We start from the raw sequence: 19980 nt of genomic DNA, 5'->3' as shown, positions 1-19980 counted from the left end.
TTGTCCTGATTGCTTCAGTTTTGAAAAAGAAAGAGACATTTGCCCTGCTGAACAAGATATCGTCCCTCTCAGACAACGAGATTCAGTGCTGGGAATAACCAGACCCGGCTAGATATGATCAAGGCAGAACATTTGAAAGAAGCCCGTTTTCAGACACGAACGAGGAACGCTTTGTGTGTGTAGAGGGGAGTTACTCTTGCACTGGAGGCTCCAGAATCACTCTCCACAGTCTTTTGGGAGCGTTCCTCTTGCCAGGATTCTCCTCCAACGCCCTCGGGGGAAACGTCTGATGTGTCACAGTGGCCAGTTGTCCTTGCTGTTGCCTAAGGGGCATGTTTTTGCTTGGCTAGCTTCTTTTGGGCCCAAACTAGCGATAGCGAAACTAAGGCTTAAGAACCCTGTTCAGCCTCTCTTGCTAATGAAGAGGGTTGGAGTTTTGAGTGATGACTTCAGCGGTGCTTTGTTAAAAAAGCGGAGTGTGCTTATTAATCTTTGCCTTTGTGATGTCACTGCCGCGGGCTACAGTGCCGAGGAGCCGGGGCCCCAGCGCTGAAATGAAAAACAGCTGGAAAAGCTCAGAACTGAATTCCGACCGTAACGAAAAGGACGTGCGTTGGAAATAATTACGGATTCCTACGCCTGTACGCCATGACTTTCATGCCCCCCCCTCTCCCCCCACCCCCCACCCCCACCCCCACCCTCCTGCCTCATTAGCGGATGCTGTAAGTAATTTACAACAAAATAAATATTCTCATGTCGGCTCTGCGCATTGATCCGGCTTATGAATGCTATCGCGGGGGGGGTAGGCTAATGGTGGACTCTTAAGAACCGCAGCTTAAGGCTTGGGCTCCATCAAAGGTCAGGAGCAGGAAATGGTCTCTGCTGGAAAAGAGCTGAACCGCAGCGCTTTCACGGGGCCCCGCGCTCGACGCGTCCTTCATTTCGGCTCTCCCTTCCCCCGCCTCTGTCGATAACGCTGTCTGTGGAAATGCGAGTCCGCCACAGGAAGCGTCCTGAAAGAGGAAACACGGTCTTGAGGCGATGCAGACATTCATTTGAACTTTCCTCTTTTTTTTCCCATCCTGCATTGCTGCATATGTTTGAGCAAGTGGAGTGATTGACTGCAGGAATCTCTTAGCAGAGAGTAAAGCTTTCTCCCGCACGTCTCGCTGTCGGACTGAAACTCACCTTATGTCTGCGAGCAACCGATCATCAGCCAAAATTCCAAGCCTTTCGCACAAATCCCTTAATCGTTCCCCACATTCTCAGTAGCACCTCCTCACTTTGTTGGTCACATCGTTTTATGGGTGGGTCTCACTCTTTACACAAATACAAAAACTGCATCATTGTGGCGAAGCCCGAGAGCTCAATTCAGCAAAGAAAACCGGTATACTTCTAGCGACACGTATGTGGAACACTGGCGGAAAAAAATTTCAATTATTTCTTTTTTTTAACGGGGGATTTTTTGTCTGTCTCGCGAGCACGGTCGCTTATTTTTCCTTATTTTCCGTTTTGCCGCTCCACCTCCACGCATCCCCCGGGAGTGGGAGGGGCGATAGGCAAGGTCAGGTTGTAATTTCAGACGGGGAGCCGAGCCGCGGCTAAGGCGCGGAGGGCTTCTGGCTCTGGGGCCGAAGGCGGGGCGAGGCCCATACGGGTCTTCTGGGAGCCGGGGGAAAGCGGAGGGCTGATTTTCCCACAGTGTCAGGGCAGCCCTCCCCTCTCCCACGAACCAACGCCAGCTGACTGCGACTCGAGGAATGCACCGCTTTATTTTTCCCCTTCCTTGTTTTTTTATATATTTTTTTCTTTCTTCTGGCTTATCTTAGACCCTGTTACCACTCTGTTTCTTCCAACTCTCCGGTAGGTTCCCACCATCAGATGTCTGCCTCATAAGTCAACTGACAAGCGATGCCTTTCAGGAAATGGGCAGCTTGTCAAAAGAGAATTTGAATGTCAGAAAAAAATGTTTTCTTGGATAAAACCTTCTGTTGAAATAAGGACCAAAATAAGTTTGCTGAAAATATATCTTGCATCTACAGGCCCTTTTTTATGTGATTGCTAGCTTTCGACATCACTCTCTTGGAGCTGACTGTGCATGTATGGGGAGGGGGGCTGTTTTAGGGCACTGAGCCTGTGTCACATGGGTTTGTTCCCATGGGAACAGACTATAGCTATCTGAGAGTGGCAGGTGCTGTTGATCCAGGATGGCCTCCTCCGGAGCAGAGGTTGCCTGTACAGCTGTGTTCCCCTATAGCTTGCCTTCTCTTTGGGGAATGGGCTATTGCCCTTTGGAGGACATCTTGGCCCCAAATAGGGGGCCAGGGCCCACTGGTGAGAGCAAGGAGAGGTTAGGGTGGGACATGCCCCTCAAAAGAATCAGTTTTCTGTTGACTTTCACACCAGTGACAATGCTGTACCAGTTCATTGTTTCAGTGTACGTGCAGTTGTTTTGATGTTTTTAAAGAAACAACATGCTATGTTTTAATATGCGTTAAGTCACAGAAATTGCATTCACTTGCTTCAGTGGGTTATGAGGTGAGGAAGTTTTAGTGACGCTCTTCTGATGGTGTCAATGAGGTGCCTGTTGTTTGCTGGGGTCTCAAACTGTGTGATGGGGTCTCAAACTGTGTGGTGGGGTCTCAAACAGTGTGCTTGGGTCTTAAACAGTGTGCTTGAATCTGAAACAGTGTGCTGGGGTCTCAAACTGTGTGATGTGTTCTCAAACTGTGTGATGGGGTCTCAAACAGTGTGCTGGGGTCTCAAACTGTGTGATGGGATCACAGTCGGTGTGCTGGGATCTCAAGCAGGTTTGCTTTAGGCCATATGGGGGGGGGGAAATCATTAATTAGACCCAGGTTTATTTGGGGCGTGTCTCAGATGGCAGATCACCATTTACACTGTCAGAATATTTAAGACATTCCCTGGCCTGTTGAAAAAATCGTTGAGCCCTTTTAGCAGCTCGTATCCCAGCGGGATATCCGGTGGCCTGGTTTCCACTGATGAGAATGACCCTTCTGGACAGTGCCTGCCCTTGTAAGGCTATTTAAGAGGTAAAAAAAAAACCCTTCCTGTCCTTATGTTCTCATGCATATTTTATACACTTTTCCCCCCCAGCTTATAAATTGCTTTTGGACAGAAATGCTTTTTTGCTTGAATTTAGATGCTGCATTGGGCATATATTATACTCTTTGCATTTCTGGATGGCTTGTGGCCGAATGCACAATAAAACGTCCAGTGTTGAATTAAATCTAACAGAGTATATATGGTCCCATTTGGGATCATAATGTACTCTGTTAAACAGATTTTAATTAAATTACTGGAAATTATACAGTGTGCATTCGAAGAGAAGGATTTATTTCTTGCTGCCATTTGACGATGATGATGTTGTCATTATGACTAACACTAGCAGAAATGGTGGCCCATTGGTAATCTGAGACTGTCAGCCAGTCTCCTTCTGAAAGCCAAAGGCACATTCCCAGACAGTTGGAGGTGGCTATAATTAGAACGTGTGAACGTTATTGTTTCGGTCTGAACCCCCACTGCAGAAGGGTTTTGCAACTTTGCGCCTCAAATAGGCTCGGCATAACCGCTGATTTTTAACACTGTGGGGTGTGATACCCTACAGCACATATATCAGCACCTGTCTCTTTAAGACTTACTTGCTAACTTTGCTCCTTTAAATGATCTTCCATCACTTGTGCCCTCCCCAACGGCCCCCCACTCAACACTTCTCACTTTTGGACTGTATTCAACACCCCCACAGGCCCGATACAGTTCAACACAACTCAAGATCATCACTATAAAAAGGTCTACCTCAAGGGTGTTGAGCTCGAATTCTGTATGGCCACAGTTTCTGCAGGTGTTTGTGGTCCTCATTCAGTCAGCAGTCAGTTTAGGCATTGGAAACAGGGCGTGCAAACTCTTTAGCATTGGAAACAGGACGTGCAGACTCTTTAGCACTGGAAACAGGGCGTGCAGAATCTTTAGCATTGGAAACAGGGTGTGCAGACTCCAGCATTGGAAACAGGGCGTGCAGACTCCAGCATTGGAAACAGAGCATGCAGACTCTTTAGCATGCGAACCAGGGTGTGCAGAATCTTTAGCATTGGAAACAGGGCATGCAGACTCTTTATCATTGGAAACAGGGCGTGCAGACTCTTTAGCATTGGAAACAGGGCGTGCAGAATCTTCAGCACTGGAAGCAGGGCGTGCAGACTCTTTATCATTGGAAACAGGGCGTGCAGAATCTTTAGCATTGGAAACAGGGCATGCAGTCTCTAGCATTGGAAACAGGGCGTGCAGAATCTTTAGCATTGGAAACAGGGCGTGCAGAATCTTTAGCATTGGAAACAGGGCATGCAGACTCTTCAACATTGGGAGCAAGGCATGCAGACTCTTTAGCCCAGAAAGTGAACTATCCCTTTACCACAATCAATAAGATCACTTTGGAGGGGGGGATGCTCCTCCAAGGAATTCTTATACAGATCTCATTAAAATTGTTAGGGGAGACAAAACATTGTGCAGGCTGCGGTCAGCCGAGGGTATCATACCACTGCTTAAGGGGCAAAGGTCGCAATGGAATGGACACGAGCAAGCCCAGGGGTACGTGGGTGGTGACTCAAACTTGAGTTGACTGTGAACATAAAGCACAACTTTAAGAAACTTTTATGGAACTAAAGCCAAGTAAGGCAACCTGAATATGCCTTGCCCACGCACACTGATCCACAGAAGTGGATAAGTGCCCCTGAGGTTTGGGGTCAGCTCTGAACTTGAGAGAGCAGGGACATTTTAAAAAAACTTTTCTCTTTTGATGAAAGCCTCCAAGGCGAACTGCAGAGGGGCTCAAATTGAGATGAAGTTTGAACAGGATTAAGCACGTTTCTGCACTTGAGCTTGCTAAGCTGGGCTGGTGCTTATTCCTTGTGTGTCTGGACATCGGTCGGCCGTGCATTTGCGTGCCTGTAATTTTAAACGACTTCACCAGAACTGCATGTTAAAAGTCCTCATTAGAGTAGTTGTTGGTACTCTTTACCCGTAATGCATAAATTCCAAGTCAATACACGTAACACAGTCTCTCTCTCTCTCTCTGTCTCTCACACACACACACACACACACACTCAAGAGACCAAAATCTTACGCAACATCTTGCGCAACATCTTCCCAATTTTACTGTTTACTGTGGAAAAGTCTGGAGTGTTTTTTTTCCAATAGGAAGAAAGTTGTGATCTCAGCTTGTCTTGTGATTTCTTCCTCTCACTTTATCCATATTCTCTCTCTCTCTCTCTCTCTCTCTGCCCTTCCTTCCTACCTCCTCGATCCCCTGTTATATGGAGTTATTATAGTCTCATTAATCATTGAATAAACAATATGAAATATGCAAATTAAATTCACAATTATTTTTTTATTTTCAAACTAAATTATTGCTTCACAAATATTGTATGTTTTTTTCTCCCAGAAACAAATCTCTCCCAAACAGACAAATGCAATTTAATTTCTTTACACACATTGTGTTTTCTGAAAAGATTTAGCATTGTATGGGCATTCACTGGACTATGGCTGGATGTGTATTTACACATAACCCGGCTCGTGTGGAATCGCTCGCGTTTATTTGTGAATTTTTGAGACATTCCTCACAGCAAGATGTGCATTTATCCAGAAATAGGTTTTTTTTATTCCGCTGAGTCTGCTCCAGCCAATCAGATGAATGCCCATACACTGGCAAATTATTTTTTTTCGTAAAGAAAAAAAAATGTGTGTCAAGAAATGAAAATATGTTATTACATTTGTCTGTTTAGGAGAGATTTGTTTTTGAGTGCAAAAACATACTTGTGAACCAATTATTTTGTTTGCAAGATACGATACGAAAAATATTTGTGAATCAGGTTTTATTTGTGTAAGGTTGATATTATTCATTAAACGATTTATGGGACTATAATCGCCCCATGTACTTTTCGGTTTCCTCTTTTTTCTTCCTCTCTTTTCTACCCTCCATTAAAGAGGAGTGGGACCACACTGACCAGGAATATAGCGTCTCTTTCACTCCCTCCCTCTCCTTTCCAACTCCTCCCTCCCCTATCTGCCCTGCCCCAACCACCCCCCCCCCCCACTTTTGAGACCTGAATGGAGTAGGGGTGGGGAGTGGAACATGACATCAAGTTCTCAGGGTTCCCTCAAACAAGGGGGGTGCACAAGTGCAGGGGGGTGGGTGGGGGGGGGTGACAAAAGACTTCAGCACCCTGTGAAGTACGAAAGGTATGAAAAAGAATTTTGGCATCATGTAGATAAGCGGAGGTGGACAGAGTCAGGACAGAATCGTGCCCCCCATGCCTGTTATTTATACCGACCCTGCTTCTGAGCCTGGACATATTTAAATAAGCGAGCAGGGATGTGGAGGCGGCCGTGTTGAACTGTGATCTGCTGCCAGTGTCGGTTCGTTTGAGGCTCCTGTCTCTGGGGAGGGCTGTGGAATGGTCACCCAGGACTGCGGCCTCGGCCCTCTAAGAGCCATTCAAACGTGACGACTGACAGATACTGAACTGTCCCATGGGGGAGTCAGCAGAAAGGCTTCTGATGGAAAGGCACGTGTGATTGATATTGAGCCCTGAGGCTTATGTATTGAACCGGGGGTAGATGAGTGACATTATTAAAGCTCAATGCAGAAATCTGCCAGATAAATAATTTCATCAATAAAGAACGATCACTGCGCTTGCCTGAAGTGTCTCTTGAGTGCGGCATCACAAAAAAGGCCTTCTCAGGATTCCAATATCTACATTTGAAGAAGAAGAAAAGGAACTACAAATTAAATGCACACGCCTGTTTGAACTAGTGACCTTTATGGTTACCATATCAACCAGCTCTGAAGAGGAGTGGGTGGGACTTTCAGGATACAGGTAAATAAGGCACTTGTGAATCACCAGTCAAACTGGACAACCTTCTCTTTTTTTTTTTGTTAACTGCGCAGAACTGTACGTATCCCCGGATGTGTGGTAAAGAGGTGCTTGCAGCTTGAAAACGTGTTATGCTTCTGTATATGGTATGGCGTGTGTCTCCTTTAACATGGTGAAAGAGATGTTAAAGAATGGTAGATCTGGCACACGCCATAATTCATGCTTATGCATGAAAATGTGACAGTTGCATTATAGTCAGAGGTTGGAACTGTTTTATGCTTCTTCGCACACGTATGAATGTAGATTAGTCTCCACGACCTGCCCTTGTTTAACCTCAGTGAAGCAGCGTAAATGTGTGTGTGTGTGTGTGTGCGTGTGTGTGTCATCTTGTGTTTGCATGTGAGCGTGTGTCCGTGTGCATGCATATACGTTCCCTTATCTCTTTGGTCACCAAGTCTCATCTCACCACTGACCAGATATAGCTAGACCACCATTACATGGGCTAGCCACCTTGAATGCGTTCTGACTTTTGCCAGTCATTGAAGTATGTTTCAATGTTATATATCATGTTGTTGCTGATGTATGATGTTGTATAATCTTTTTTCTGTCTTTTTCCCTATCTGTGCACCAAGAAGACAAATTTCATGTTTTCATTTCAGTTTTTAAACATGACTTATAAAGTTAACTCTAACTCTTAATGACAGCCCTCCAGGAGTAAAAAAAAGAAAAAGAAAAATCAGAATTCACAAAAACATTACTTTAAAGGACTTTGTTTGTCTTTCTTTCTTCCTTCTACTTGGCCTTCGAGGGAAAATTGGGCTTTGATACACAACATTCTGAACAGTCACAACCTCTCATATTGAGTCCATTAATTAATCTTCAGAAATGGTCCCTCACGTGTGTCTTGGCCTGTGAATTATTTCTCAGCTAAAGAACCAGCTTGTTTGTTCGCGGTCAGTAGCTAAAAGGAGTCATTTGCCTTTGATGTTAGATAATTGCTGTGTGTGGTACTCTCTTAACGGGCAAGTCTAGATATTCCGGCTAATTTATGTCAAAACAGGATGTAAAGTTAGTTTAATATTGGACCTCTGAACTGCCCGGTGTAGTTACTCCCACGTGTTTTGAACTACGAGATTTCAAACCAAAATTAAACTCAAATTGCCGCTTCCTGTTTGTCAGGACCGCACTAAAATTGAATGCATTCACTTTCCGAACATCTATCACTCTGGTGTTAATGGATTTGGGGCTTGACTTTTTTTGTTTGTTTTCCATTTCGACTGCCTCACAGCAGATAACTCTCAAGAAATGAAGAAAATATGCACTGGCAGTCCAGATAAATGATTCACCTGTGCACAGAAACGCATACATACCGTACACCAAACAATCTGTTTCTTTTTCGTTTCTTTTTTTTTTTTTTTGGACTCAAACCGTACATGTGATTTGGAGCCAGTGCTGAGATTAGGCCTGGCAGAAAGATTTGTAGACACAGGATAAGGGGATAACATCACTTGTCGCTGGGCCAGTAGAGTGCAGGCCTAGACTCACAGCCTGAGGAGGAAGGAGTTCAGGCTGTTCATTTTTCTTTTCTTTTCTTTTCTTTTCTTTTTTTTTTGCCAGCAGAGTCGCCTCACTTAAATCCCATTAGAAAATTTTTGGGACCAAATTGCAACAAAGTTGCTGTGAATGAACTGGATCCCAAGGGGGACATGAAACTAAGAGCACCGGTCTTCTGTACAAGATGCACAAATGCAGGAAAGCCTTTGTCTGTTGGCAAGACGTCTATGGGTGACCTAAATGAGGGACAATAGAGGCACTCATTTCTGATTCCTGAGGGTCGCTGGTTTTACTGGTTTTTCGTTACACTTACAAAGCGCGTGTCATGTGCACGGCATTATACAGTGCTCTCATTTTACATGAGGTAAAGGTACAGACTAGCATAAAGATGCCCAATTCCAGCCACAACCCCCCCCCCCCCCCCTTCTGCAATACACTGCCTGCAAAATCTTGGCCCGGTACCTTCACCACTAATCGCGGTGCGTAGATCCACGCATTCCCATGCGCGGAGGCTCTCCTCCTCCTCGCCAGCTCCCTCCCACCTCCTCCTTTCTGCTCAATAGCCCACATGCGGAGTGTGGAGGATGGGATTTGACAGAATTAGCCACCGTCAAATATTTAAAATAAAAAAATAGAATGTTTTTGTTAAACTGGAATGAAAGAAATCGAATGAATATATTATTCATGTGCTGTGTACGCCTACATATTTTTTGTCCGTTTGAATAAGCGCTGCCTTTGCCTTGGTTATGTGACGGGGCTGCCCAATTAAATGATGGATTTAAGATTTCCCGGACACAGACTGACCTAAAATGATGCGGTAAGCAAATCTATTGACTAAACTAGTAGTTCCCAAAGTGGGGCCACGCCCCCTCGGTGTGGGGTGTGGGAGGGGGGTGGGGCGCGGGGAGGCGTGGTGAAAAAAAAAAGTCCATTAGAGACCAGAAAGAAAATGGCATCTAAGCGTAACCAAAGTTGTCTGGGGGGGGGGGGGTGGGGGGCATTAAAATTTCTACTATCAAAAGGGGGCCTGTCTAAAAAAGTTTGGGAACCACACGACTAATCTTTGCCATGCAGAAAGGAAAATCAACTCAATATTGTCTGTTATTATTATTGAGCTCATCGAGTTACCTTGAATTTGGAGAATGTCTTGGATCATGTAGTCAACAAACTCCCACATTCCCTCACCTCCGAGGAACTCAGTATGGATGCCAGACACCATCTAGTTTTTGCTTTTTATGGTTTGGCAATCCTGCCGCGTGCCTGATGTCAGTCTGTCACGATCTGACAGATTCTTCATGTGAGAAGGGGAGAAATCCAACACCAGGGGGAGGAATGTCTGTTTGTGTTTTCCAGTCTGGCCACCACCCATTTGTCCCACTGTGTAGAACTGATTGGGGGGGGGGCGGGGAGAGTGCATGCTGCTGTCTGTCGGTCGGGGACGGCCCCCGAAGCTTGACCCCCCCCCCCCATCCCCCCCCCCCTCCGATGTGCACCCCGTGGCTGTACAGCCAGTGATCAAAGGGACGCATCCATCGCTTTTTGTTCCTCTGCCGGTGCCAAGAGGAAATTAAAGCCAATTACATGCCTCTTTATCTCTCAGCGTTAGCGCGGGACATGAAAGAGAATTCACGATTTTGTTTAATATTCCGCAGCGCATGCATTTCCGCAGAAAAATAAATAAATAAATAAATAAGTAGCACCCTGGCTATGAGGCTGTTTCGCACAGGTTTTTTTGGTGTTGTTTTGTTTACGTGCTGTACGCCAAACGGGAAGATTTTTTTTTTTTTTTTGCTTAGCCTAAAATCTATTTCAGATCAAAGTTCATTGTGTTTAATGATGACCCGCACACACACCCCTTACTGTTTTTAATGTATACGCCTCGCCTCTCTGTTGCAGTAAATAAATAAATAAATAAATGAATGAAAATGCTGAGCTGCTAGAATTAGAAACTTCTGGGGGGAAAAAAGGGAAAGATGAAGACGTGCTGCTAAGATCTACATCTAAAAGGCCCCTTTTCCCCCCTGGGCTCTTCGGATTTAATGAGTCAGACTCATTTCAGCTCCGCACTTCCCTAAACATCAAAACTGGAATAACTGAGCAGTGACCTTTAAAACGTGTGTCTTGGAGAAAAAGATTTTGGCAGGAAAGAGATCCATCAGCCGAGAGCAGGCATCTGAGGCAGACACAGGCACTTTTTTTTTTTTTTCGTTTTGTTTGCCAGCTTGAAAAGGTTTGGAAATGTTTGCCTCTGTCTCCTGGACTGCCTGCGTAAACTGGGGAAGTACCCTGCATGGAACAGATTTTTGGGCCCCTCTTCAAATTTGGGCCCCTGTACTCAAGTGTCCCGTACATTTAAAATAGAACACTTTGTTGTGTGTACATCATTAATCTGCTTTGCAGACACCATTATCCACCTTTATCCAAATGCAGAGTATTTCTTGCATTGTACTTATTCAGACGAACATTTCCTGAAGCGTGTCACAGTAGAAAACTGGTACACCTCAGGTGTGCATGCCCTTACCCTTCTGCTAAGAAATCCAGTTCCTCCTGACCACCTGATCCCACAGCAATAATCACCCAGCCAACTGGTCGTCCATCCAATCTAACACTCGCCCAACTGTCATCCACCTACTCTAACACTTGACCAACTGTCATCCATCCACTAGAACACTGGACCAAATGGTCATCTTGGGCAACTGCTCATCCATCCACTCTCTCTGTTTCTTTTCTGTCGTTACACTGATTGGGGACATCATTTCCATTGTAGTGTTGTGAATGCAACCCAGGCAGGCAGTTCTCCCCAGCGTAGGCCAGCAATGAGTAGGAGAACACAGGTTAAACACCCTGCTTGACAATGTAATTAGTGCAGCGCTAATTTGGCTCATTAATGATGGAAAGTGTCTATTGTGAACACCTGACTGGGAATCCGCTCTCGGTGATAGAGAAAAGGGGATTAACATTATTAACATTCTCTGCTGTCTCTCTCTCCTTCATTTATTTTCAGGTCTAATTACGAGTACAGACTTAGCCGGGGACACAGGCAGTGAAACTAATGATGACATTAAACAATTAGAAGTGGGAAATGCAACTTACTTTTCCAGTGTGTGTGTATGTGTGTTTGTACGTGTGTGTGTGTGTGTGAGTGTGACTGATGTGGCTTGCATGTCTATTTGGCTGCAGGCTCAACCATTTTATTTTTTATTTATGTGGACACCTGACATCCAACATCTCATCCAAAATGATGGGCATTAATATGGAGTTGGTCCACCCTTTGCTCCTTTAACAACCTCCACTCTTCTGGGAAGGCTTTATACTAGATGTTGGAGCATTACTGCAGGGATTTTCTTCCATTCAGATTCAGCCAGAGGAGCATTAGTGAGGTCGAGCGCTGATTGGGAGATTAGGCTTGGCTCACAGTTCTCCAGTTGATCCCAAAGAGTTTGTATGGGGTTTAGCTCAGGGCTCCCTGCAGGCTGGTCAAGTTCTTCCACATCGTTCTCAACAAAATCATTTCTGTATGCACCTCGTTGTGTGCCCAGGGGGCATTGTCATGCCGAAACAGGGAAGGTCCTTCCCCAAACTGTTGGGGAACCACAGAATCAACTAGAATTGTAGAAATAAGGGGCCTAGCCCAAGCCCAGGAAAACAGCTCCAGACCAAGAGGTGTCCAGATACTTTTCATGAACTCAGGATGCAGTGGATTGAAATGTCATTTTCAACAGCCCTGGTACACTTTACAGACGCATCTTTGGTGGACCCAGCTGACCCAGAGGCACTGTGTACATGCACAGTGTGTGGCTGTGGAATGTTAAGCCCGCTCTGAGAGTCGCTCCCTCGCCCACATCATCATTTGCCTGGAGTGCTGTCCTTTTGATTTGTGGGTGGTGTTTGAGTGCGTGTGGCAGGAAGCACGATGGCGCGTGCGGGTGTGTGTGCATGAGTGAGAGAGAGATGTGTGTGTGTGCGTGTGTGTGTGGGAACAGCTTCTGGGCCCCTGCCTCTCAGATGTTAGTGGTTCTCTCGGGGGGCTCTGGCTCGGCACTAGGCCATGGATTAATTTGGTCTTGTTATCTGGGACCCGGTGTGTAATAAGACGGCCCGTCTGCCGCCCGGCTATCTCCCCCGCCGCATCCGCTCTCTCTCCCCCAACCGATAGCGGCAAAGGAGGCAAATTGAACGGGATTAAGCTAATGCGATCGCAAAGTCGCTCACTGCGGAGACCCACACTCCAATTCCCCCCCCCCCAAAACGGGGCCGGAGAGTCCGACGAGTCGTTATTAACTGGGACCAGCCCGCCGGCGACTCCGCTGGAGTGTCAGTGTCTGCCTCCCGTGACGAGGAAATGGCGGTTTCATCAGTAGCGGGTTTATCTTCGCCGCCTCTGAGTGCAGCGCTCCAAACCAGTCGCAGTATTTCTGAAATAGCCGATGGGAGACGGTGCTAATTGGCTACTTTCGGGGAAGTTACTGAAGAGGAGGAACTATTATTCAATATGGTGGCGCTGAACAGAGGTTTGCAGATGGCTTGGTGTGGGCATGTTTTGTGTGTGCGTGCGTGTGTGTGTATACACACATACTCTTAACGGCTAGTTCAACAGAAATGCAGGGCATGATGGTTGTGTAAAAAAATCAATTAGATTAGCTTAAAAACTTTATTTCCTCCATATTTTTTAGCTGCTGCTGCTATGTTTGCCATTTCTGTGTATTCCCATTATTATTTCTGAATGTGACTTATTCCTCAATGAACACCCATCACAATGGCTCATGTTGCGCTGACAGATAAGCTGGAAGTAATCGGGATATGCAGTTTCTGTCTGAGTGAGAATGCCATCACCACACTGTGTCATTATTAGCCCCTGTATGCCTGAGCCCAGTCATTCCTCTCAGTGTAAAATCCTGCCATGACAAAGGACGCATTTCAGCCAGAAAGTGTGTGTTAAATTCCTTCCGTAGCTAACGGCTTTCTGTTTTTTTGTTGTTGTTGTTTTTTTTTTTTTACAGAATATTCATGACGTGAAAAACATACAAAAACAGGATGCTTCATATTCGTAGTCACTGCTGTTTTAAATAGTTGTGCAGACAAGTCCTGTTGAAGCCCTTCATTAACATGACTAATGTGCGCTCTCTCGCTCTCTCTCTCTGTCTCTCTCTCTGTCTCTCGCTCTCTCTCGCTCAGGCCTGCTAATTGGTTCTGGATGTGCTCTCTACCCGCTGGGATGGGACAGTGAGGAAGTCAGGCAGACGTGCAGTAACAGCTCGGACCAGTTTGTGCTCGGTAAGGTCCAGGCACTCTTGCTTTCCCACAATGCACCACGGGACCAGAGCCTACAGTGCTGCCATTTTAGGAGCATTTGATGCATGTTAACTGGGCAAATAGTTTAGGAGCACATATACTAATTGGGATGCATTTACATGCTCCGATACACCATCAACATCTATAATACAAATGATTGCAACAGATGTGTCTAAGTTATGCACAAACCACACAAGAACGCACAAAATAAGGAAAGAATTGGTCTTGTTGAGAACACAGTTTCTGACTCATAGATTTTCTTGTTGAGAATGACAGTTTGCAGTGCAGTGATTGCATTGTTTAGTATACAATATATAATTGCTGTTGGATATCTGTTTAGCAAGTAAAAGTATATATATATATATATAAATTAATAAGTAAAATAGATAAATGTACAATATAAATAATAAAACAGATATAAAAACAGCCACACAAAGGCCATTTAATACACACACCCTTATTCGAGGTGGCTGTGAAAGCCAAGGATTTTACAGTATATTCATTTATCAACATAATTAAAGAAGAGAAAAACTGCTTGGTATCCATTCACAGCTTGAAATGTGCACTTAATAAAGCGGAGCTTAGTGTATGGGAAGCCCTCTGTGGAATGCATCTTATCTGATGCTGGCTTCTTAGCCAGAGCCATTTTCGCCGATGACTGCGATAAATTTATGACAAACTGGAAAGAACGACCGAAGGAGCTAAATTTGGGATAAAATCATAATGTGTGTTCAGTACAAGGCAGCGCGTTCTTAGCGCAGTACGCTGCATGTACTGCGTGTCAGTGTGTGTGAGTTACGGCCAAGGTTGTCTGTGGAATCAAACTGCCAAAAGTTCTGTGTAGAGAAGCTCTCTTGCTTGCTGTCAAAAGCTGTGATGTTCTTTGATCTCCTCCAGCAGAACACAAAAGAGTTGTTCCTTTAGAAATACACACGCTGTAGCTTCGGGCACAGTGCAGTGCCTGCTAGAGACGTAAAAAACGGCAATCGCATGTTCATGTATATGAAATGCTAACAGTAGTCCAGTATAAAATCACCCAGTCAGCTTACAGTGCATGGGCAAGTGAGCTGGAGTAATGAGTTAGCTGGATAGCTGTGCTGAGTGAAAACCAGAACAGCTTTTTACTGCAGTCCATGTTCCAGATTTGGGAGGGGTTCTGGGTTTTACTCAGTGCAGTTACCCAGCTAACTGAGTAATTCCATTTAGTGAAACAGGGCTGGCCAACCTTGTTCCTGGAGATGTACTATCCTGTAGGTTTTCATTTCAACCCTAATTTGGTACTTCCATGAAGTTCCATCTCACATTTCCGTTTAGGGTTCTGGAATCAGGGGTGTAGCACAAAATTCTGGGCCCTATACATAAGCAGTCTCTGTGGGCCCCCTTCCTCTCTTGATCCATGCCTCTCAAGCACGCCCTGGGTAGTCAGTCCCACTTTTCCCCCCACTACGAAGCCCCTGTCTGGAATGTTGCACGTTTTATACCCGAGACAGGCTGAAAAGCTGAAAAAAATTATGAAAAACTAACGGGAACAACATTAGATCGGAACTGTGAAGTGTGCTTCCATGTTTAGCGCCTCTGCCATCATGAGATAAAGAGCCCAGCAATCACATGCTACTGACTAAAATGCCGCTATTTTCAGGACAGTGTGCACAGTTTAATAACAACTTTCTGGTGACGTTATCAGTTACTTCTTTCCATTAAAAACAATCAAATCACCCTGAAATCAAATCAGGCAATCAAATTAGCCTGAAGAATGTTGTTGCTTGTCACTTTGAAGGGAGTCCGGGCTTGTAAATGTCAGTAAACACAGATATATTAATTTTCTGTTGATTCACAGTTCCCTGGACCGAAGCTGTCTCGGGCTTACGGTCTGGCGTTCAGGTCATTTCGGGACTTGGATTCTTGGATTGCTTTTCAGGCGCCCGCTAAATGAACCCTGCTGAAGAATACTCGCTAAATATAAACTTGGCCTCTGGAGAAACCTCCAGCAACAGGATAAGCAGTATGGAGTATCTTTCAGAGAGGTAGAGAGTTAGATAAAGTCAGACCTCTGCAGTAAATATGGAAATTAACTCAGTCACTCGGATATCTTGAACACTCTACACTTTCTGACAGATAAAGTAACTCCATTTTGTCTCTGGAGTGGATTTTGATGACCTATGAAGTTATAACAGGCGCTCATTCCCCAGGGAGTGCTGTCCTCCATGAACAGAGCTGAAGATTTGTCCAGCAAACTTAAACAGTAAAACCTCCTTGTTCTCCTGCTGTCTCCTGCTGTTTTATGCAGTTGAGGTGGTGATATTAAGCTTAATCAGATAAGTCTTTAATTCTAAGAAACAACAAAACATTCTGACTCACGGAATTTCATTCAATTTGGAGTAACTTAAGAACTCTTCGTTTTTTTAGTCCATCCTGTATTCCTTCCAAACTGTTTTTTTTCTCTCTCTCTCTTTTGGAGAGATCATAGTCACGCGGTAGGTGAGGAGTGAGGTGGTATGTGTGTCAAGGTGTGTGAGAGTCAACAAATGATCAATTTGAGTGGCTGAGTGGGTTTTCTTTTCAAGCAGCATGTTGTTTATTGTTTTATTTTTTTCAAAGGTGGCCCAGGTTCACAGTTGACAGTGAAAATCCAGAAGCTTGAACAAAAATGCTAACCCTCTTTCACCAGACCTCTTTTTAAAAGATACTTTCAGCACAGATGGAGTTTTGATGGCGGTGTTTTACTCAGTAACATTACAAAACAGCATATCAGTTATACACTCACTGTATATGAAGTTCTTGCGAAAGTACAGTTAAGCAGTTTACACATTTTGCTGGATTACAAATGCTACTTTCGTTATATCAGCATGAAAAGAAGAATAAAACAGAAAATTTGCTAAGTGCATAATTATGCACACCCCTGGACTCAGGTCTAAATGAATAACTTTGTGAAGAAAACATATCTGCATACAACAGGATTATCTGTGCATTAAAGAATAAGGGTATTCAGGTTCGGGTTATATACATATTTTCTTTGATCCTGAAAGCAATGCATTTCATTTGTTGCAAGATGATACCAAGGTTGATATGGATATCCATATGGAATTCCATTATTTTCTCAAACGCATGTACAGACGTACTCATGCACCCAAATCATGAATAATTGCAGTCACGTGCTGTGGGATTAACTCTCATTCACCACATGCCACCGAGGAATTCCTGTCCTACAAAGCCAATCACACTTTTGATCAGGACGCATCCATCACACGGACAAGATAAAAGGCATCCATTATAGACAGTGAATAAAACAGGGCAACTAATAACCATACTGAATTTTTCCTTTACAGTTACTGCCTTCCCCTTTCTCTCTCGATGTGGGTGCAGAAGTCAGGTTCAGGGAGAAATTTAAACGAGAGGAGAAAACGGTCAAATAACGGGCATCTTAGTTTATCGGGAGCTGCCGGTCTGGAGCAGTGAGGTTGCCTGCTGCTTCCATCACACATGGCCAGCAAATGCTCTACTCATTATTAAACTCGTTGTTTCTCCTCGCGGTGAAGTAGGAGACCCGTACGCAATATAAACTATAGTCTTCATCATTCATCGTTGCTTCTCGTGTTTCTCTCTCATCGGCTTTACCGGTAAAGGCATTTGTCAGCTTCATTGATATTGAGCTTCGTTTGTAACCGATAGACCAGACAGGCCGAGAATTTACTTGTAAGTTATGCAAGCTGCGTTTTCTTAAGACAGGCGCATCAAGTGTAAACGGAACACAAAAAAAACATTGACGGCCCGTCATGCAGTCTTTCTGAAGTGGGCAGCGACTTAAATCATTTATGGGTCTCTCAAGCCATCGATTTTATTTGAAATGCTCTGTCTTGGTTTCCTGTGTCTCTGTCTGCAGGCGGTTGCGAAATTGGCTGGGCGTACTACTGCACGGGATCAGGGGCGGTGGCGGCCATGTTGGTGTGCACTTGGCTGGCCTGTTTCGCTGGGAAGAAGCAGAAACAGTACCCCTACTGAGGGGGAGGAAGAAGCCGGAAGACCGACTGGGACGAGCCAATCGCCGGGCTGCAAAGCAAGGGGGGGGGGGGGGCGGGTGAACGAGAGGCGGGGTTTCCCACAGTTTCCCAGCATGCCTCGGTGTGGACTGATTTAAGGACCCACCGTAGGCCTGTCACTTGACAATGTTCAGTGAGTCAAAGGGACACACTGAACACCTAATAGCCATGCCACAGCAGGGACCGTTTTATATACAGTATACATAAGTATATATCAAAAATGAAAATTGTTTTTTTGTTTTTTTTGGTGCACAGTGTTATAGACTACTTATTCCTACTCCACTTCTTCTTAAATCAAAGCATTGTAAAGGACCAATCTCTCTTCCTTTGAGTTTTATCGTCTCGTAAAAATCTTTTCTGAAGTGTGCTCTTTCCTACCATCTCTCATTTGTTGTTGTTATAGTTGTAGCGCGTGCACTACAAAAAGAAAACAAGAAAAAAGGAATATCGATGGCTGAATTGTTATGGTGGAGTGTGTTTTATCTGTGTGGTTTTTTTTCTTCAGTTTTTGCTATTCTTGCCTTAAATGCATCAATACATCAACAATACTAGAAATGCAATAAACTCCATAATCTCAACAACCAGTACTGGCTGTATCATAAATTAGGGCTTTTATGCTTTAAGAGTCCTAATCATTTATGTGTCAGTATATTGTATGTTTTAGGTACCTATTTTGTGTATGATAATGTATATTGTATAATAGCTTATGTGTTTTTGTATAATAACAAAATAAACTGAATGTTTTTATTTGACCATGTTTGTAAATAAATACGGTATATTCTACTTGTATTTTGTGTGTTTTTTTTTGGTCTAAATCTGGAATTTTTTAAACACTAGGATCATTCCTCTCTTCGTTCCGTGGAAAACTCTTTGATGTTATGACACATTAGAACCAATTTGTGTGTGTGTGTGTGTGTGTGTGTGTTTGTTTTAGTAATTGCAGGCGTGTTTTTTTTCTTTTCTTTTTTTACTTGTCATAGTTTTATGATGATTATTGATTGCGTGATTTGATTCCATACGAACCTGCAGCTATCTGCCATCTGCACTGCTGGCTATTAATTTCTGATTTATTTGTGCCATTAATCCAGGGATGCCTTTTATTTTGTTTTATTTTATTGCAGACGACTAACATGCCTTGCCCCAGTTCTTGTAATTAGAAGAAGCAAAGCAATGAACTTCCGGAGACGGATTCGCTTGTCATTTGAAATCCCAGGAAGCTTTGTAATTTAAGGAGGGAGTGCGAGATGTTGCCAAACAGCCCGTCACGTCATCATTACCAATTCCCGTCTCCCCTCCATGGCTGGCGCTTCTCTGTGGATTCCACTGCACTTCGGGAATCAAAGGAATGCAGAATGAGGCGGTTTGAGGGGAGGGGGATATACATTTTCACATTTTAATTGAAAATAATCTCGTGGTTTGCCATTTGTAATATCATTCAGACGCATGATTTTCAGGCATATCCAGATGGCACAGGCTCGTGACACACGAAAACACGCGCGCGCGGCACACGCGCGCACACACACACAGCTCATTACTGAAACTGATTCCTCCACATATTCCCGTTTCATCCGCAGTGATGATGCGCATGATCTCCTTGTAGGAAATCTCTCTCTTACTCACTCTCTCTGCACTCGCAGTTTAATAAGTCCCTGTTGCTCCTCAGAAGTTCCCTCAGGTCCTTTGATCTCTGCCGCCGATTGATATCCATCCCTATTGTTACGAAGCGTCAAAAAGCGCGTCAGATCACGGCGTCGCCTGACACATTCGGGCCAGGCGAGACAGTTCCTTGTCGCTGTGTTGTCAATACTGTCGGCGGATGCGGCGTTGCCGGTTAGCATAAGTACATGCACGCACCTGCGCGCACGTGTGCTTTGAGGCGCTTGTACTGTACATGTGAGCGGCTGCAGACAGAAATAGAACGAGTCCTGTGAGGCTGGGCTCGTTATGAAAGATCAGAGCGCTTCCTCGTAGCTCTTGTGTAGCGTTTGCGCTGCTCGTCAGTCCCGGAATGAGACCGTGGCACAATGGATATTGTGCGCACTGCCGCTTCTGTTCTGTGGCCACCAATTCGATTTTCTGAAGCAGTGAGCAGAGAAGTGCCTCTAATGAGAATTAGAGGATGAGAGGGAACAACCCCTGACTAACGGAAAAGGCTTATCTGTTTCTGTACTTCATATTGATGGTGACAAGAATAATGACAGGGTCTG

General features: G+C 44.6%; 1 protein-coding gene across 2 annotated transcripts in view; it reads left to right on the top strand.

Moving 5' to 3' along the window:
• The window catches only part of LOC135236166 (LHFPL tetraspan subfamily member 6 protein), a 57175-nt gene extending 38619 nt beyond the window's left edge, over positions 1-18556 (top strand). For both annotated transcript variants that reach the window (XM_064302380.1, XM_064302381.1), the window contains exons 3-4: positions 13620-13718; positions 17617-18556. In XM_064302380.1, coding sequence (XP_064158450.1) covers positions 13620-13718; positions 17617-17735 — 218 coding nt within the window. In that variant the 3' untranslated portion in view covers positions 17736-18556. The remainder of the gene's footprint in view (positions 1-13619; positions 13719-17616) is intronic.
• The last annotated feature ends 1424 nt before the right edge of the window (positions 18557-19980 follow it).

The sequence above is a fragment of the Anguilla rostrata genome, chromosome 12 (assembly GCF_018555375.3).
Source record: "Anguilla rostrata isolate EN2019 chromosome 12, ASM1855537v3, whole genome shotgun sequence".
Taxonomy (NCBI): domain Eukaryota; kingdom Metazoa; phylum Chordata; class Actinopteri; order Anguilliformes; family Anguillidae; genus Anguilla; species Anguilla rostrata.
The sequence above is the reverse complement of the archived record's forward strand: the minus strand, read 5'-3'. Positions and strand labels throughout refer to the sequence as shown.